Consider the following 20,120-nt stretch of genomic DNA (forward strand, 5'->3'; position numbering starts at 1 on the left):
AAAAGAATCGTATCCATATTGACTGTCTGACAGGAAGAGAGCTCCGATGCTGTGTAGTTATAGCTGTAATGTGTATTATTGTTACCAGATGGTGAGAAACCAGAGCTTTGTTCAAAGAAAGTGCATAAAGGGTGCGATAGAAGTGAAATTGATTGATGACTTTGAAAGCGAGGTTGAAATATGTTTCAAGCCAGATTTCTTTTTCGTTTATTCCTGTTTTGGGTAGTCGGCCACATCCCTTAGGACATATCTAAAATGAAACATCTGTTTTGGTGCATATTTTTCATTTGACAAATCCTTATCTTTATAAATTATCCCTCTCACTAAAGATACCAGTCTCTAATCATTTCAAAAATATTTGACTGAGCTATTTGATAGTGTTATTGCACATTTCTAGTCTTTGGCAAACTTTACTCTCATTAATGTCTCGTTTTAGCTGCAGCACATTAGCCTAATATGAGGCCTTGTTCTGTGTACACGTTGGTGAAGGTGTCTCATCTGCTTCTCAGTGCATTTTGTACCTGTGCCTCCTCTTGACCTTGTTCGCCAGGAACCCGCAGCCCTCTCTGCACTTGTGCCGTCGTCATTGTCGTGCCATCGTGTGACCTTGAGCCCATTTGTCAATTCACACCATTGATAATAATGCAAATTCTGGTCATTACACCCATCAAAAACTACTTTTTCCATTAGTATTTTTATTTTGTTCAGGACACCTTAGCTGGAGCCCCTGCTCCGGAAAAAAAGAGGAACACCTTTGTTGCTGATATATTAAGTCTGAGCTATGATAAGTGCTTGTGCCTTTAAGCAATGAGAGGTTTTTATACAGCATTTATATACAGCGTCTATACATACAACATTCACACCAACATGGGTGCTGTGGGCATGCCAGTCTACATGCACCCTCCAATTCTTCTTGACTGTTTGAAATAAAGAAACAAAAGAAATAAAGGGCAGGTAAACAATGAGAGAAATACATACACGCATTAACAAGAGAATCCAGAAAGCACCAGCTTCAAGTTGAATGGAAAAAAAATTAAAGAGCATGCATATAAATCTTTGGGAATGGCTTTCTGTTTTTAAACATATATGGTTTATTCTACATTTTTAGAAGCTACTTTCACTTTGTTTGTTTTTTTTATGGAGAAGAGAGACAGGGCATGAAATGTGATGAAGAAAAAGTGTAAAAACACCCAGAACTAAAACAACACTGAAGTAAGCACAAGAAATCACAATGTGACAGAAGTCATGGTTGCTTTTATCTCTACTTGAATTGAGTACAATGCAAATAGAAACTCTGAAGTTCTTTTAAGGAGTGCAGCTCGGTAATGTTACACTCTGAATGCTGTTCCTAGTACACAGGCAATATCTAGTACATTCTAGTATACCAGTTGTTAAAGGTATTGTAAAACACAAGTTAACCCCCTCGCTGCCTGCTCTACAGGCCAGCTCTCTTAAATTCATACAATGGCTCCAGGTCAAAAACCTTGATCAAACTGGGATTTACAACATTTTCCACTGAGATTTCAGATGTTTTTCTTTTTGGTTTGGGTTCATCTCTGAATTTCATTTTGACCGCTGGATGACCGGCACATATTATGCACATTATTGTTACAGCATATGTGTGAGGACATTAATTGCAGTGTTAATGCTCGCCGAACTGGTCCTATGAATGACGTGCCTTGTCTGAGAGCATCATCATAGTTGTGCCTAGTGTTTGCTGCAAGCTGTGTGTGCACTAACCTCGAAGCTAAATATGGAAAATGATATGTCATGTTTGAAGTCCACGTCCGGTAGAGTTGTGAAATGAGTGTGTGTGTGTGTGTGTGTGTGTGTGTGTGTGTGTGTGTGTGTGTGTGTGTGTGTGTGGATTAATGACATCATCACTTGCGGGGAGGTGGTGTTGGTGAGGGGAGGGTGGGGGGGTGTCAGTGTTGCGGGGCTCTGGTCAAAAACATGCACACTTACAAAACTTTCACACGCTCACTCACAAACACACACAATTCCTCGCGGAGACACACGGGACGCTCTACTTCTTCCTGTAGTTGCCGAGCTGGATGGCGGAGCGGTCGAAGACGCAGCGGAAGGTGACTGGCTGAACTTCCCAGTAAGACACGGGGTTGCTGAACAGGCTGATGCCGGAGTACATGGCCTTCTTGGTGTTGAAGCCAGGAGGACAGAAGTCCTCTGTTCCCACAGCGGCGATCTTGTTGGCATGGAGGTAGACCACCTGGAGCAGGGATTTAAATCACAACAACATTCGGTCACTGAGTGAGATGTGCATGGCAATAATTTAGTTTTTTCCCAAATAAAGCAGACAAATATGATAATAATACGTCTCTGAATGAATGGTAACAGCTCAAGTAAGTCAAATAGATTTTTTTCTTTTGTCTTCAGGATGTTTAACTAAAAACAGTGAGCAAGGACTTCCTACATGAGAACAAACGTAGCTTTAGACGGGTAGGAAAAGAGGGGCTTAATACGATCATGAACACTGTGTTGTGAGCACAGTAACCTTCGTCATGGACAACTGAGGAAGATGAGAAAGCTCCTAGGAATAAGAGCAAATAGAAGGAAGTGCCACAAACTAATTCGGACAGACAATATAATGCTAATTACAGATTGCAAAGCCAGGAGATCCCAAAACAAAAGACTATATGCAGAGAAAGGTCACATTGAATTACAGTCATCATATACAATGGAACATGCAAAAGCAAAGCAAGGAACAAAAAGAAGGAACGATCACAAAAACATGAACACCCCATAAAATCCTTTTCTGAGTGTAGATCTTAAAACATAAACCATCAGGAGAACCTGCTTTCAGTTAAGAACCACATTGGCGCTTATAGAGGAGGCTTCTGCTGCTACAACTGTAATGTTCAGTTTTAAAGGTCAACTAGAATTTTGTATTCTTTGGATTTTCATATAGAACATCCCAAATATTAACGCGTGACATTTTAAAATGCAGATATTCCCGCATACATATTTAAATCCCATGTTTGTGCCATTTACTACCATTTGCATTGTCCCAGTCTGTAACAGCTTGTTGAGAGCTATTTCGGAGAACTCTGTGTCATTTCTCCGCAAAGTTTGTACCATTAAAACGCGTGTAGTCACAAAGTAACCACATAAAGATAGTTTACAGGTGTACAGTATTGTGGTTTATCAGGAGCTGTAGAAAATTACCTCAAAATAACAAACTTTATCGTGATAAGATTGATGCAGCTGTCTAAAGAAGCCTAATGAAGTTAAGGTGAGGCCAAACTAAAGTTGAATGGCCTGGAATCGGGTCTGTTTACACACCCCCTTCTGCCAAAATCAGTACCAAAAGTAGCGTGACAGGCTACCAACATTCACCTCAGTAAACAAACTAAATGAATCCATGTGACTTTTGTTATTGAAGCCTTGGTTGACTTGTAATCGGGGAGAGTGAACATAAACAAAAACCAAATGCAACCAGGTCATCGCTTTCAGTGCAATTTAGATTTGAGAAAATTAGCTGTGTGCGATCACTCCAGAAGAAAATGAGGAGCATAATTAACATTTTGGATGAAGAGTTTATTTGCTGGAACTACATGGTTGCAACACCAATCTTCCTTTCATCGCGTTGTGCATGCAAACACAGATCAATAACCCTGTGATTGATGCGGTAATCAAACGAGTAATCAAACCGGCGTGTACCTGGATGTACTTGTGGTCGGGCAGGCCGGGAGGAACGCTGGTCAGAGCGTTGTTGTCGAGGTGCAGCTCTCGCAGGTGGGGTACGTTAGCTAGTGTGCCGTTTTCCACGGAGCCGATCTCATTGTAGCTCAGACCCAGCCTGCAGGAAGAATCAGCAAATTCATGGAAGAGTTTCAAACTTCACGAGTCACGAAACCAAGACGGCGACATTGTTTGTCTCGTGTTAACAGAATCTTTGTTGGCAAATCCCCCAAAAAAGTGTGTCGGCATGCAATCTTGCGTAATAATCAGAGCAGAAATCTTATTAACATTTTTTTTTTTTTTATAAGGAAACACATTATTGTGATGATCCAAAAACAATGGTTTTGGTGTCAAATATGGTTTGACAGATAATTGCTTTAGAAATAGTTGTAACAATGACTAGGAGACTGTGTCCGACGTATGCGTGTTCTCAACATTAGGAAATCATTAGCAGGCGGTGTGAACGGACATTTTTGAGTTGAGTTTAACATTAGAAAGTTAAGATCAAAAACTGGAATAAGAATAAATGTACAAAAGAGAACAGTTCACAAGTTATTGAGCTTACAGCTGTGTAACTGGTATAATTTAAGTAAAAACGCTGTATGGCTCTAGGAGACTTAAATCAAGAGAATCTTGGGAAATGAAGGGGAAACTCAACGTGCAGTTATCCTGTAATTGCTGGTTGAGTGGCAACTTTAGCAGTAGCTGCATAGTCTCGCCTAAAAGTTAAAGATAGTACACATTAATGTTTTTGAAAACGGAGAATCTTAGTTGTTATTACTTAGCCAGGTTCTTCAGGCCTTTGAGGCTCTCAGGTGTCACTTTGGTGATCTTGTTTCCATCCAGGTGAAGCTCGGAGAGAGAGCTGGGAAGACCTGCCAACCCACAAGAGAAGGATTACCATCAAGCACAAAGTGAGGACTTGAGTAACAACTACCTTCAGAGTTTACGTGACATTACGAGACCATTTTTACATAGAGACCATTTGCAACCCCTAAATTTGCAGCTCATTTATCAAAGAGTGTCTATTTCTAGTCGATCAAATCTAATTGCTTCTCATTACATGTATCATTTTACTAAATACATCTCCCACCCTGAGATCGGGTAGTTTTGAATTGCTATGCAGCACAGTGTGTTTCTTCTCTTCCACACTGAGCCCATTGTTTCATTGTAGACTAAAATCAAATCATGCATTCTTTTGACAGAAGATGGTTGTTTTTGGCCGAGCCTGACTGGATGTGAACTAGGATTAAGCCAAATCCTCTATTAGCGATTATTTGTGGAAACAGACATGAGAGCTGTACCTTTGGGGATCTCTGTGATGTTCGTGTCGGCAATACGAATGTAAGAGACCCTTTTCAGGTCGGAGAAAGCACTGGCATCAACTCCTGCGCTCTTCAGAGGGTTGGACCCGAGCTCTGAAAGGAAAAAAAAAAAAAAAAAGAAGAAGCATGAAGAAACAATTGAGGTCACGTAAAGAAAAACAACATGTCGATGAAGTTAATTTGACTCTTGGTGTGTTACTGGAATGAAAAGCTGATTTATGAGAAAAGACTTGGGCAAGAGAATTCTTTCTCCACGCCAGATTTCCAAATTTGTCACAGTAGGATCATAATTTGCATATCGCAGCGTTGTAAGTCATTGAATCCACGTATTGAGCTTTAGTTGATCAATGACACTTTTATCTTATGGAAAAGAAAATCATACAAGTTGGAGATGAGCTTTCCAGGTGGAAGCAAATGAAGGTGCTTCTTGTTGAAAGAGAAAACCTAACACATTGCGTGTAATCGCGCATTAACAGACCAAAGAAAGATGACTTCCTACCCATGACAATGATGTGAGACATGCCCTGGAAGGAGGCCTTCTTAATCTTGGTGATCTCGTTCTCATGGATGCGAAGCTCCTGCAGGCTCTTGGGCATGTTGGCGGGCATCTCCTTCAGCATGTTCTTGGACAGATAGAGGCGCTGCAGCTTGGTCATGGGGGTGAGGGCCTTGGCGTGGATGATGGTGATTTTGTTGTTTACGAGGATCAGAGCCTAGAAAGAGGAACACCAGGGAAATGTTATTCTCTGTGTAGTCGAGCTGTTACCACCATCTCCACAAACACCTCGGTCTTGTAAAAAAAAAAAAAAAAAATTGGAGTCGGAGGCATTCGGTCTGTGTAGTGAAGTCAAAACCGGCGGCGTTTGGTTTTCCACCGGTTTTTTCTTTTTTTTTCAAAATCAAGTCTGTTCTTGTTTAAAGTTCACATCATTATTTGGCATTCTTTTATTATGGAACTTGAACTTTATTTGAAATTTTACACCTTGGTGGCTTTCACTCCCTCCACTCAAACATTCATTGCTAAATGCGGCAGTCAAAAAAAAAAAAAAAAAAAAAAAAAACGAGCTGTACTTTCCAGATGAGATTCAAAAGCAAGACGCGTTGAGCTGCGCAGTTGTGTGACTCTCCGACCCGTTGCCTGCGCTTTCAAGATGGAGGGCCAAGTTCAGGTCCACTATGACCTATCCCGAATGCTTTTTCAAAAGAATCTCACCGTCGCTGTTGCACTATCTTGGAGGCAGACGTGAGACAATGCGAGGTATGTGGACCGTTCCCCTAGAGAGGCCAGTTACATTACAGTGGAAACAGCTCTGGCCGTCAGACGGAGGTACTTATTGCGAGGAAAAAATGCTGAAGGAGTTCGGAGGTGTGAGGCTGCGAGGCTACGAGGCCTGCAGGTGAATAGTTTTCGCGCACCTGGAAGAGAGGTAGTGCCGGTATTCACTGTGTCTGTGTGGCGGGGATGGAGGGAGGAGGAGGAGGAGGAGGAGGAGGGAAGAGTTCAGGTGGAAGGTGATGTAGACTCATGGAGAATGATTGAATTTCACTCCGTGAGTTGTTTGAAAATGTTTTGGCAACACACTTTACAAAGCACGTTATAATATGCTGGAAGAAGGATTTACTTCACTGTTTTTCTCTCAAAACAGCTGCTCTAACGTCGCAAAATAACACCCCCCCCCCCTCATGGTTACACAAGACCACGCATTACACAACATTTGGAAATAATGCGCCGCGCACCGACATGCAGCTCCGCAGGCAGGAAGTGAAAGGTGTCTTACGTGCAGCCCTTTGAGGTTCTTGAAGTCGTTTTCCTTGATCTCTGTGATCTTGTTGTTCTGCAAGTCCAGCAGGGTGGTGTCGTCGGGAATGTCCCCGGGAACTGCCTTCAGACCTGGTGGGGGATATTTTCATGAGAACCAGATTAACCGGATTGTTCTCTGTGTGACGGCTTAGCGGCACACAGATGCAATAAATCCATCAGAATGATGGATGATGGAGTTTGAGGCGAGCCGGTGACGGTCCCGGTTTAGGTGCTGAGAGGTTAACCACACTCCGACCTCAACAGGAAGTGGTTTCCAAATGGTACGCTACTTGTCTTCACGAGTATATTTAGGATGTTTGGTAGGCAGTTTGCAACAATTGTAGAGTTTGAATTGCATGCTGGAGATTTATATTCCTGTAAATCAGGCAAATTTGATCTTAAAGTTTCTTAAGTTTTTCTTTTTTTTTTTCTGCCAGAGTTGTAACTGTTTTGGTGTTTTACTTTGAAGAGTTTTGTGTTTGTGCTTTTTTTTCCTCACTAATTGGAAGTGGGCAGGGCTTATTTGGGGAAAAAAAATATTTCATATAATTCTAGAATTCAAGAATTTAGCATTATCTGGATCAAAATCTGATGACAGTTTTGTGTTTGTTTGCGTATGCTGCCAGCACTATTGACTAAAATGAAAATGACAATGAACACGCCCCTTCTCCAGATCTCTACAACTTTTCAGCTCCACCATTATGTAATAAAAACACCTGCATAGAACAAATAATATGAATACAAATCAATTCAAGAACTACAACTATCTGTCTCTTATTTGACACATTTTAATAAAACTATCATATTAACTATTGAGAATCTGAAATCAGATCCATCACTAGTATAGACGGCTCTTAAACTGGCCTCTACAGTCCTGATGAAGCAGACGAGTTTTTTTCAGTCTTAAACTTGAAAGTTGAGATGTTTTCTGAACTTAAACTTTGACTGTTGCTTTTTCAGTCACGAACATTTAGTGTCGCGCAGACGTACTTTGAATTTCGGGGGCTGTAAGCTGAACTGCTCATGTGCCAAAGGGACCGAATAACTTTTTCAGGCGGTCTGAGGCACACATGGGGGAAATGGACCTTTTTAAACAAATTTCCTTTGGACTAAGTAAGCGACTGCATACCTGGACACTGAGGTCACGCTTAATCATTTTGCTTGGACTGTAGCGCGGCACGTCATGGACACGGGGACACACACAAAAAAGAATGGCACCTGTAGTGAAAGACTGTTTGGGTGAGGGGACTGGTTTGAAAAGTTTGACCAAAGATGGCTGCGAGACAAACTTTTCATGCATCCGTGGTGACGGCAAAAATACACAAAGATTCATGATGGGCAGTTTACATTCGAGAGGAAGAGGCGTAGAATAAACTGTTTAGCAAAGGAGGGTGTCTCTGGTCCACATACGTACGTCTGGGACGGACTTCGTCTTAAAAACTGATGACGACTTCTGTTCAGCTCACACAAACATTACTTCCAGCTGGGTTTGTTTTTCCGTCGGGCTTTTTCAGCTCGGCATTGACCCGCAAAACCATCACAGCTGTTTGCGGTCACCGCCGTCATTACAGCAGCACACTGTATAGCTCTACTCATGCACATTGTTTTTCATTGTTCTCCTCTCAAAGTCACACTACCGCGGCCTTTGCTGCTTGAAATATTCATTTTTTTTTATGTGACTCTTGCAGGCAAACGAACTTTCATAAAATGAATAGCCGGAATATCCCTTTGAAAGAAATCCTAGTTACTGCAGACTGTTTTAAATGGATCTATTAGTGCTTGTGGCGTCAGTGAGGAGTTCAAAATGTCAAGATATCTCATTTGTCAAGATTTAGGGCAATGGTTTAATTTGGTTATTGCTTAGAGAAAAATAATACTTATGGCCAAGAATCAATTTGCAATATTTGTTGCCTTTTTTACCCTGACAAGATGCTCTTTAAGAAATGCTTCCTGTGACAAACAATGAGGAGACAATGAAGAGTTTGTGATTATCCACAATTCTCAGAAAATACATTACAACCAAACGTAATCTAAATTTGAATTAACACAGATAATTCCTGCATTTTTAGAAATGAAAAACTGATAATAATACTGTCCTTACGCTACTAAAGAGGAAATGTTTTGTTTTGATGTCAAATAAACCAAGGGATAACTTGGTCATTTGAAACAAAATGATTAGTGCTGTGATTCGTTACAATGATGACAATAATATGACAACAAGCCAGTATAAATGATCTGAATGTCATGTTTCAGTCAGCTTCTCAGTTTTCAGCTGATCTCCACTTGGCAGGTAATAAAACAACGGAAATGAGAGTTTTCGTTTGGTCTCTGCTGTTTTAGTCACTATTAGTCACTCCGTTTAAAATCAAAGTGATTTAGGATATCAAGCGTGTGATTGCTTTGGACTGGACTGGACTCATGTGCGGCATTTCCAGGCATTAATGACACCATTTACTGTATGTCATTGTCGGGGAATGCGGCTGGGCAAGACAAATCGATGCTGTAATATCAAAAGCTCCATTTGCCTCCTGGGATTGATCAAGTTTGGATTCATCTTTGAGAAGTGCGGCTAGTTGTGATGTGAAATCTGCTCATTTATTCAGTCACTTCTTTTAAAAGTTGCAGTTTTAATCAGAGAAGCTGCTGACTGTGCCGTTAGTTAGATTTCCATACTTGTAACCGGGAACAAATGCCTGCGCAGTCTATTACTAACAGACTTGGCTATTATAATCATAACTTTTGAACCCTTGTTTTGTCACTTGCCAATTGGAAACTGGAAACTTACTGAGAAAAATTCACATCTCCAAAAACCTGGGAGTGCTTTTAAATGGTGAGCAGCCTCCACTGTTGTACCCAGGCCTGTGTCTACTTGTGTCCGAACTCGTGCATTTGCGTGTCTGGGCGTGTGTTTGCATGCATGTCCGTAGGTCTGGGGAGCAGATGGGAATGGGGAGGGTGTGTGTGTGTGTGTGGGGGGGGGGGTTGTCGGGGCCAACAGTGCTAATGCAAGAGTGGAGAATCAAGTCTTTGGGGGAAAGTTGTGCTGCTAACTGCACCGGCAGGAATGATGATGTAATGGAACCGGCCTTTTAGTGAACATCACTCTCTCCTACTGTCTGTCTCTCCGATCACCTGTCTGTCGCTCCAATGTTGGAGCCACCTGCTCATCTGGGTCTGCCTGCCTATCTGTCTGCCTGCCTGTCTGCCTGTCTGCCTGTCTGTCTGCCTGTCTGCCTGCCTGTCTGTCTGTCTGCCTGCCTTCCTGCCTGCCTGCCTGTCTGCCTGTCTGTCTGCCTGTCTGCCTGTCTGCCTGTCTGCCCTGCTTCTCCTCCTCACCATCAGCAATCATTGTTCTGAATCTGAAACATCTCTCGTTTAGTCATGTCTGCCTACTCCCCCATCGGTGTCACTCCCCCTCCTTCATCTGTCTCCTTGAAGCTCAGGCCCCTCCCTTTCAAAACAAAAGCAGGGCCAAGAAAACTACCAAACGGGACAGTGTAGCAAAACACTTTTATGTAATAAGCAAAAGTAAACGAGGTCGGGGGCTTTTCTGTGACCGTGTTGGTGAGATGACTCAAACTGTTGCTTATGCTGTACATCAAATTAGAGAAACATTGCAGATAAGCTCCAAACAACAAAGATGACAATTGAGTAAATTGTTAAGACTGTTGCTGAAGTAAAGTGCTGATTAGGTAATTGTAGCGTTCCACTGTTGATAAATAACCTCGGTGAGATTTATCTCGACAAACATGTTCTAGGTGATTTGAGGCAGAAGGATTCGTTCAGGAAGTCCAGATGGACCTTCAATCTCCTCCACTGTTTAAGAAAACAATTTGCCCTGACAGCGCAAATAATGCAATTGTTACAGGAAGTGGAAAAAGGCTCACAGCATCTGTGAACATTTTAAAAAATCAACACTGGTGTCGTGTTCTCTGGAGGACTCGGTTCACGGTAATTCGTAACACAAAACACCCTTCGAATGACCCTGTGGGTTTGGGTGGAGGGAGGAAAGTCACGGACTATTTCTGCTCTATAAAACCAGTAATGTCACTGCACAATAAAAGTACAGTAAAACTGCTGCAGCCCCCATCTGACCTCGATATCTGATCCATCAGAGTGAGCTCAGCCGCGTGGAATCCGGGCCAGAACACCAAAATGGATGTGGACAAGAAGCTTGAGACATTTTTCTTTAACTTGATGTTTTCTACGTTGCACCATAAGAACCTGAAGTTGTTCATTCAGGCCACATCGCCTTTAATTGGTTGTTAATTGGCTACAATTCTACTCGTGTTGGAGTTTTATAGTCTAACCGTGTTTCACCTGTCTGTTGATCAGAGCATCCACCCCCCCCCCCACCCCCACCCCATCCCATACCCCCACCCCCACCGTCAGCCCTAAATGGGGTACATCAATACACAGAAAAATAACTGTACACTGTGAACCGTCACTGGGAGGTGTCTCGTCTTACCAAGGTCAGAGCACTGGATCACACGCAGGTGGCACTGGCATCTGAAGGGGCACCTGGGTCCTTCAGTCATGGGAGGGAGGCCTACATCCACAGTCACCTCGGGCACCCCCGATCCCGCGTCATCCTCCATCATGAAGTCTAGGAAGCCGGACTGGCGGAAGGGCAGAGCCCAGCAGGCGGTGACCAGGAGCAGAGAGAGACAGGCTGACCTCATGGTGCTGCTAGCAGGGAGCCTGAGATGAAACGATTCAAAGATTAGGTCGGATATTCTTTGAAAATAGTTTATTAGTTTTTGGAAAACCAATCCATGCTGTTTAGCCGCCCCGTGTCTTGCGCTGTGGTGTTCAGAAACAAAAAGTAATAAGACAGGAGAGAAAACATTGAAGATTGTTTGTCCCGCAGTGAATCACAGGAAGAGAGAGGAAGATAGAACAAGTGACACCGATTTAGGTCCAGGGAGGCAAAAGGTGAGGGGCGGGGGGAGGGGGTGCAGCTTAAACACTTCAGTATAACAATTAAGCGAGGTTGGTAAATGCACTATTTAACTGGGTTTGTTTTAGGCAGAAGGTAAAAGGTGGTGGAGCGCAGGTTGGTGCAGAGCAGGTTGGTGCAGAGCCAAATGAGAAAATTACACATTACTTTGCCAGAAGGGACAACTTAAAGGGTATTTGTATTGCAAAGCATTAGAGAGAAAACCAAAGCAGTCTACCTCTCCAAAAGTGATGGTAATTAGATCTGAGGAATTTACCTTTGGCTATGTGCTGTCTCCAAAAACAGTGATTCACAACAACTTTCGTCAGCTCGTGCCATGTTCCAAATGTGTAATTGAAACTTGAAGATTATTTTTAAACTGGATGGTGTTTAGCACTACATAACGTAACTAATGTAACTTACGTCACGTGTTTAATGAAACTCGCACGACAAACGTATTTACGTACACTGAGCCGAATAGGAGGTGGCGGAGCGTCCTATCGGTCATATCAATGGCAGTGATGATAATGGCTATTTAATGGTTTGATAACATTCAAAGCAGGCGTTTTAAATTTTTGTGCCATTTATTACCTTATTTTAAGCATCAGCTCTTTTGCAAGCTAATCGGGAGTCTTCACACACTCTTAATTAGTGTTAATTGAACTCCTTTACAATATGTCCTCATGCGCTACGTAAACTAGAAGCACCCATATTTAGGAATCCCTCTACTTTACTGTTCAATTCACCAGCGATGTTTGTTGTTGATAAATTATTATACAATAATATATTATGCAATTTGCTCTTACAACAGAAATACACAGCATCGCTTTCTGCACCAGCGGCGTCTGCGTTAGCTTTTACAGTAACGCACAGGGGACGCGTCACAGGGAATTTCACGACTGCAACTTTACACCACTGTATTCAAATGTAATGAATCACAGTGATCTAAAATACAGCGAGGCAGCAAGTGGACTCAGTGGGGAGAATCCTACTTCCTTGCAGTCGTCTATTTCTAAACACAACCCCAACACAGTTCACGCATACACACACTTTCTCCGACTCAAAACGCAGTGTGGACATCCATACAAACTTCCTGACCTTTTACGCAGTGATACACGCACGCACGCACGCACGCACGCACGCACACACACACACACACACACACACACACACACACACACACACACATTTAAAGTCTTAAAGACCCAGCAATCTGCTGGTCATGCGCGAAGCCAGAAGTTGCTCTATCCCTCGTGGTGCCACAATAATTGAAGGGTGGATTTGAGCCGCAACTGCTAACAAATGATTTGGGAGCAGCTGGTCTGCATCGGACCTTGACCTGAACATCATGACCAGGATGATGAAACGTGCCCAAAAAACCCTCGGTGTGAGCTGGTTTATATGGTGTGTTAGCATACGTAGGATGCTTATAAGCTGTTGCATATTTTATCACGTGAGGGTGTGTTGGAATGTTTTGAAGTGTGAAAAAAATAAATAAAGGAATAAGTTGATGGTTTTATGTGTACTAATGCAGGTGCCAAAGGATGACTGGGTATCTGGGTATGTGTGCATCCTATGTATGTGTGTTACAATCTTTTTTTTTTCTTTTTTTTTTTAAGTTTAAGAGTGTGCTTGTGAGAATGAGAGGAAGAGATGTGCTGACGTAGTGTAAATCCAGGTTAGGGCTACATGAGGTCACGGCTCAGGCTGACTCTCAACACGAGAGGTAATTATAGTCTTTGTCCACAGAACAGCCAGCGCTTCGACACACTGTACCGCTGCAGTCAAGTGATTACAGCGCTTTGCATACAGTATGACCGAGCTTGAAATCACTCCCATTCAGAGAGGGACTGTGCAGGATGGGGCGTCTCTGCATCTAAAAAGTTCTTCCCCCCCCCCCCCCCCCCCCCCCTCTTGTTTTGGTGCTGTGAAGCTTAAAAACCTGAAAAAAAGACAAATTTCGTAGGTCAGCCCTTAAATTCTGGAGTTGTGTCACGCCGAGTTTAATGTCCAGACGCAATTTTCCGTGCCGTCTCAAAACATGATGTATGTATGATAGCGGGATGTGTTGAAAGAGAAACGGCTCCGGCCTGAACATAGAGCAGATCCAGAGGACATGTTGTTCCAGTCATTGACAGGCTGACTAATGTTGGCTGTGTTACGGTCTCGTATCTAAGCAAAGCTGAAAGTTCACTGCAACAAAACCCTTGTCTGCAGACTTGGCAGCAGCGTCGTCTTTTTGGATTTAGGGATGTAACGCACTCCTCAGTGCTTGTCTTTTGTAGTTGCCTTTTAAAGGTCTGTTCCATCCAGCGTAGATGCCGAATCGATTGGGATTGTCCCGTTACATGAATTGCCAATACTCAAATTTAAAAGTCTTGATCGGACTTTTCATCGAGCTACTAATATTGTTAACTCCTCACATCTGGCACGTCCCGCAGGCTGAAGCACTCCGAGTTATCTACAAAGTGTACCAGCTCTTTTTAAAGGAGCAGCAATGCGCACAGAAGAACAGAGGTTTCCCCCGCTGGTTACTGAACCTGATCTCCCTACTTTGACCTGTGGCTACGAGCACATTAATAGAAATACATGAGCATGTTCACTGGTGCCCCTCGTGTCCTGCCATCAATCTGTCAACCTTTGTCTATAAACACTTCGGCAGCTTTTAATGGAAGAAGAAGAAGAAGAAGAAGAAGAAGAAGAAGAAGAAGAAGAAGAAGAAGAAGAAATCTCAGACTGAGCTCTGTGAGCGTCACTGCTACTTTCTAAGTCATAATCGGGCTCGGGAGTGGCTGATGAAGGGAATAAAGCAATTTGAAATAAAACCAGGAAAAAGGAATACAAGAGATTTTCAGGGATTATAGTTTGGGACATTTGCAATTTGTGGCCGCAGCTTCAGAATGAACTTGAAGTGGTATTAGTGTTATTGAGTTGAGGGGTTTTGGAGAGAGAGCTAAGGGTCTGGACGGTGAAGACATTCATGGCTTTATGTCAGAGATATAGTGACTAAATAAGGGGTCGGCCAAGGTCTTTCTTCAAGCATGAAAGCTGCTCCAAATTGCAAACATGCACGAGAACAGCTCAAATTCGAGGCTTTTCCCAGCTTTCTCCAATGCGATGAACCAATAGACACAACACACGAGATGACCTGCTGGGCGCCGGGCGTCGCTTCTTTCGTTACCAGCCTGCTCAGATGTGTCCGCAGGCCCTGCAGGATGACCTGACCCCCCCCACCCCTCCTTCCATGCGCACACACACACACACACACACACACACACACACACACACACACACACACACACATATACAAACCTGGAGACTCTACTGAACATGCGACACTGGCTCCTCAAACACTTTCGTGTGTACTCAGCCCAGAGGGCTGTCAAAACAGCGTGCCGGAACACGACTGGACCACGTAAACGCTGCATCTCGACCGGCATCAGCATTTCTAATCCCCTCAAAGAAGCTGCAACTCTTGGAAATTAGATAAAAGACCTCCACCTTATCATTTTCACTTTCTCCCCGAGGAGTCCTGGTGATCACACCAGGCGAGAAAAAGGCTCCAGCTTTTGTGCCTTGCAGCTTAGAAAACACGATCTGACTTTTGATGCTATTTTCTTAAAGCCGATGCGTTGCCGAGATGGCAGTTTGATATTGGTTTTGCTGTGATGTCATGCTTATAGCCTTATCCAAATTTGTAATTATTTACTTGTTACTCAGTGGAGTTAGTTGGCTGTTGGGCAAACCAGTTGTTGACTGAAAAAGTTCCCATCAATCAGCTGTGTTATTTGCGTAAATATATTCACGGAAAATAATTGCATTCTCAGTTGTTTGCGTAATAGTTCAGGTCAGCGTTGCTTCACTCGAGCGAGATGGGCAGTATTGTGTTGGTACGGCTGTATGCCAGCTTGCAAGATGAAAATTAGGACAGGCATTATTCCCAAGAAGTGGACTGACACTAATGGGTAAAAAGTGGTGGACAATCAGTTTTCTGATTTTCACCATCAAGAAAACATTTGAACAAATGCAAAATTTGACACACAGGGACAAAAGATATCATCATGGCGTAACAAGATCAACATGATGAAGAGATATTCACCCGGTCGGTGCTTCACAATGCTTCTTCTCATGAATCAAACCATTTAGTTTCTAGCATAACTCTGAAAAAGTAATGTTGGGCTTTATGGTGACTTTTTCAAACAGATTTGGATGAGGATGTTGATGTTTTTGGACCGTTGATCTGTAACCTAAGACGTTTCTCTGACATTTTACCGCGCTCAGACAAATGATGGTTTAAGGACTTCCAAAGAGTTTGAAAGAGCTTCAAAAGAACATCAGACGCAGATTGAAGCAGAACCCCCAGAATCGAGGGATAGGTACAGACAAAATGTTATCGAAATGACAAAAGCAATGGCAGCTGCAAAAAAACTTTAGTCTGAGTTTTCAAAGGTCATGTTGTTAGATAACACCAGCCGTCTCCATCTTCTTTTTCTCATGTCTCTGTAACCAGCGATTCATCATTCCGTGAAGATAAAAGGGGTGGAGGTTGACATTTCCTGTGGTGGCGGCATCCTTGTCAACTCTCCTGTGTCTCTCTTTTGTCTTATTTCTTTCTTTCATCCCTTCACCCTCCCTCTTTGTCTGGCCCCAGCATTACTAATGATTCCCAGACAGGAAGCAGAGCTTGCATGAGGGAGTAAAGTAATTTTCCCTTCATTGCTTTGTCACTTTCTCCTCTTTGTTGCTGCCCTTCCATTTGAATTTCCAAGCTACCAGTCGAAGGAAACCGAACGACGGCAGCATGGGAGAGACGGTGTCCTAATTTGAGCAAATGAAACCACGATGGACAGAACAATATAAAGCAGACGCCATCATTCTCCACCCTTGTCCGCTACCTTCCTCCTCCCTTCTAAGTCTCCACAGGCCTGCTTCTGCCTCTGCAGAGCGTCTGTCTGCAATGAATCACGGGAAGGTATTTACAAGGCCAAGGGACATTTAAAACACGTGTGGCCCTTTTAACCCATCAGCAAATGAATGTGGGCTCCCCTCCCACATGGTTGCATAAACACATATGCCCAAACACATAAGTGTGATTGATAACAAAACTGAAATAAAAAAAAAAAAACCCCACAAAAACAATAATTTTATGAGCTTTGTCAGCGGACATCATTCTCGACAAATTTCAGGGGGGATTTTTGTTCGTGAGATGAATCGGAAAATATGCACAGAAAAAGCCAACAAACAATTTCATGGCCAAAAAGTTCTTGTAATCTGAGGAAGGCTAAATCAGATTGGTCCTCCATGTATGTCTGCATGGGATGTTTTTGGCTCGAAGACACCCCTTTAGCCAATTACATTCACATGAAGTTCTTTATACAGCTAAATTTAAAAAAAAGTGTCAGTCCCATAACTATTACTGAAAGATAATTTTAAGGGTCTTTAAAGTATGCCTGCTGTTTGGAGTCACAGTATGAGAAAGCCAGTGAGTGGTTAAACCACATTTCAGCTGTTCCATGAGAAGAGCTGTCGGCCTGCCATCAACCTCAGTCCCATTATCAACAGTCTGTGCTGCACAGACGTGGACGAACTGCCCAACCTTCCTCTCCCTTTCTTCTCTTTCCATCTCCTCCTCCCATTTTGTACTCTTTTCCTTCCTTCCCCCGGCTTCTCTCTCCCATAGCTTATGGTATTTTCTTTCTGTCTGACCCTTAAAACTTTGGCCAGAAAGACTGACATGTGGAACTTTCTGGTATTCCAGCGAGCAAAGAGGGGGAAAAAAAAAAAAAAGAAAAAAAAAAGACTTCATGGCTGATGTCCATTCAATTCCATTGTTCTATTGCTCTTTTTGACCCAGAGACTTGAAGTCCAGATGGAAAAAATGTAGCCCCTGAGTGCAAATCTGGGCCTTGACTGCTCCAACCTTCCGCTCACTCATTTCTGGTTCAGATGTTGAACATCTGCTCGGCTCAACTCGAAAAATATGAACTGGTGAAGCACTTTTATTGCTCTGAGTGTATTTTTGTACCCAGCGTAGCGTATTCCTCTTTTAGCCTCAATTCTATTCTAAGTGACATTTTTCGGACTATTTTGTTTGTCTCCCTTGTTCAGTTTCACTCCTCTCCATTCAGTGCCATTTGAGTGCAGCTTAGCCTTATTAACTTTTTTTTCCCTGCTGGCAAAAAGGATGTAATGAGTTAGTTGAGAGTTGTGCAGTGGCTTGCCGGGAAGCCTTCAGACCTCTCTTTGATAGAGGAAGCTGTACCATTATGGGATTAATGGCACTGTGTGTTGCCAGGTAGGCCCTTTTTTTCATCTCCTCTTCAAAGTCTCTTACTTTAAGTTGCCCCTAGCAATTTGGTTGCTGTTCTGCTTCTGTGAAAACACAGCAGCAAAATGCCACGGTGGGCAGAGAGAGGTACATATTGAAAAGAAACAGGGCTAGCTGAACAGACAGATAAGAGATTGGGGTTAAAATGGTCTGGCTCGCACTCTCAAATGAACTGCTGAAATGGAAAGTGTGAGAAGCCCTAGAAACAACTTTTCCAATCAAAGTGTTGACAAGCAGTAATGGGCTGAATCAACACAAAGAAATCCTTATTGTTGCTTCAACTTTCTTTTTTTTTCTCCACTCGTTTGCCTGCCCAAAATGCTACAGGGAGAGAAAACAAATGAAAGAAAGCTAAACAAAGAGAGAAAGGGGGGGGGGGGGGAATTGAAGCAGCTAATCATAAACTTTTCCACTGACGTTAGCAAATGATGACAAAAAGAAGCAACCAAGTTAAGTGGGGGGAAAAAAAAAAGAAAAAAAAAAAAAAAAATCAAAATTTCCACCCTTTCCTCACCCAAACCCCTGTCTTATAACAATTACAAATCTGATTCACTTGCAAAACACAGGTAAAAGAATGCACTCGCATAAGGGTTACATCTAAACAGTCAACAAATAAGTGTCCAAACACGTCACTTGTAAACTGAGAAACTGCTGAAAACATCACAGGGCAGTCGGTGGTGGATACTTTGGAGGTTAACGACGGGCCAAAAGAATACATTTTTTTGGCAAGAGGAGTGAGGTACCAGCATCAACAGCGCTACCACACCCCCTTCCCTAGCCGCTTGCTCTTTTCACTGAGTTGTATGCAGATTGGACTGGGAATGATTAAGGGCTCACATCACAAAGCCAAGAGTAGCCGTGGGAACAAGACCTGGAATAAAAACATATCTGGAATATATACAACACACACAAAAGGGGGCTGCAGAGGGAGATGGAAGCAGTGTAATGTGTGAAAAAGAGAAACAGACACCGAAATCCACTTTAACACACACACACACACCTATACAAACATGTAATTGCAAGTATTTAGGTAATAATCAGCAAATACTGTGACTTTCAGAAGAAGAATAGATTTTTTTTCTTTTCCACGCTTCATTTTTTTGGTCAAAGTGCATTTAAATGATACAAAATCTGGCAACGGTGCTATTCAAACTCTTCTCAATCTCCTCACTCTTCACTCCCAACCCCAGATTGCCCATTAAAAAAAAAACACAGATCTCTCTGCTTTCCAGAAGTTAAAGCATCGACCTACCTGTTCTCAGTGGAAGCTAGGCAAAGAGAGTAGAAGTGGATGAGATGAGCTTGACTCCCAAAATCCAGTCGAGTTGGGGGGATGAGACTGAAGTGGCTGAGAGGGCCTATGGGGTAATTGGACTCGGAGCGCGTGCAGCCAAGATCAAGCAGGTGTGCTCTGTCACAACAAGGGGAGGAGAGAGAGAGGGAGAGGGAGGGAGAGAGAGAGAGAGAGAGAGAGAGGGAGAGAGAGGGGGGCGAGAGAGGACCAGAGCAACAGGAGAGAGAGGGGAGAGAGACAGTCGGAGGGAGGGGTCCGACCGCTGAGCTCCTCTCAGGACCGAAACAATTGGTGGAGAACTTCCCCTCGTTCCTTCTCGCCGTGTGCTCCAAAAAACAGCTGGAAATGGAGAAGGGAGGAAGAAAAAAAGAAAAAAAAAAAGAGAAAAAAAGAAAAATAAAAAAAGGGGAAAAAAAGAGACAGCGAGAAGGAGAAAAGACAGAAGGGAAGAAGAAAGGAGGGAAGGGTAGGAAGAGAAAGAGGCAGTTTGAGTTTAAGGCAATAAGCAGTGATTCGGCTGGCAGCCGCCCTCACTGTGACATCTGGTAATGATAGGTCCTGTGTGGAGCTGAGCGGAGAACGTTGCACACAAACTCTCCTTCTCCCTCTTTCACACTCCGTCATTCATCCTCATTCAGCCGCCATACCGTCTCCCCCGAGGAAAACAAAAAAAAACACACACACACACACACACACACACTCTACACACACTTTTGTCTAATGCAGCGAGATTG

At 43.0% G+C, this 20,120-nt stretch overlaps 1 protein-coding gene across 1 annotated transcript; it reads right to left on the minus strand.

Annotated features, from left to right (window-relative positions):
- Positions 1-678: 678 nt before the first annotated feature.
- On the minus strand, positions 679-19,932 carry dcn (decorin). Its single transcript, XM_069164821.1, has 8 exons — positions 19,345-19,932; positions 11,294-11,526; positions 6,803-6,915; positions 5,524-5,737; positions 5,004-5,117; positions 4,481-4,574; positions 3,679-3,817; positions 679-2,227 (listed from the first exon to the last, which is right to left on the minus strand). Exons 2-8 carry the CDS (start codon positions 11,505-11,507, stop codon positions 2,027-2,029), a joined length of 1,089 nt encoding a protein of 362 aa, XP_069020922.1. The 5' UTR covers positions 11,508-11,526; positions 19,345-19,932; the 3' UTR covers positions 679-2,026.
- Positions 19,933-20,120: the final 188 nt, after the last annotated feature.

The sequence above is a fragment of the Embiotoca jacksoni genome, unplaced genomic scaffold, assembly GCF_022577435.1.
Source record: "Embiotoca jacksoni isolate LCO1_2020_lvr unplaced genomic scaffold, fEmbJac1.0.p SCAF_32, whole genome shotgun sequence".
Lineage (NCBI taxonomy): Eukaryota > Metazoa > Chordata > Actinopteri > Embiotocidae > Embiotoca > Embiotoca jacksoni.

Coding starts and splice junctions, on each gene's coding strand:
- dcn (XM_069164821.1), bottom strand. CDS start 11,507: ATGAGGTCAGCCTGTCTCTCTCTGCTCCTGGTCACCGCCTGCTGGGCT. Junction 6,916..11,293: donor GATCCAGTGCTCTGACCTTG/GTAAGACGAGAC, acceptor ATCCCCCACCAG/GTCTGAAGGCAGTTCCCGGG. Junction 3,818..4,480: donor GGCCTGAAGAACCTGGCTAA/GTAATAACAACT, acceptor TTCTTCCTGCAG/GCTGGGTCTGAGCTACAATG.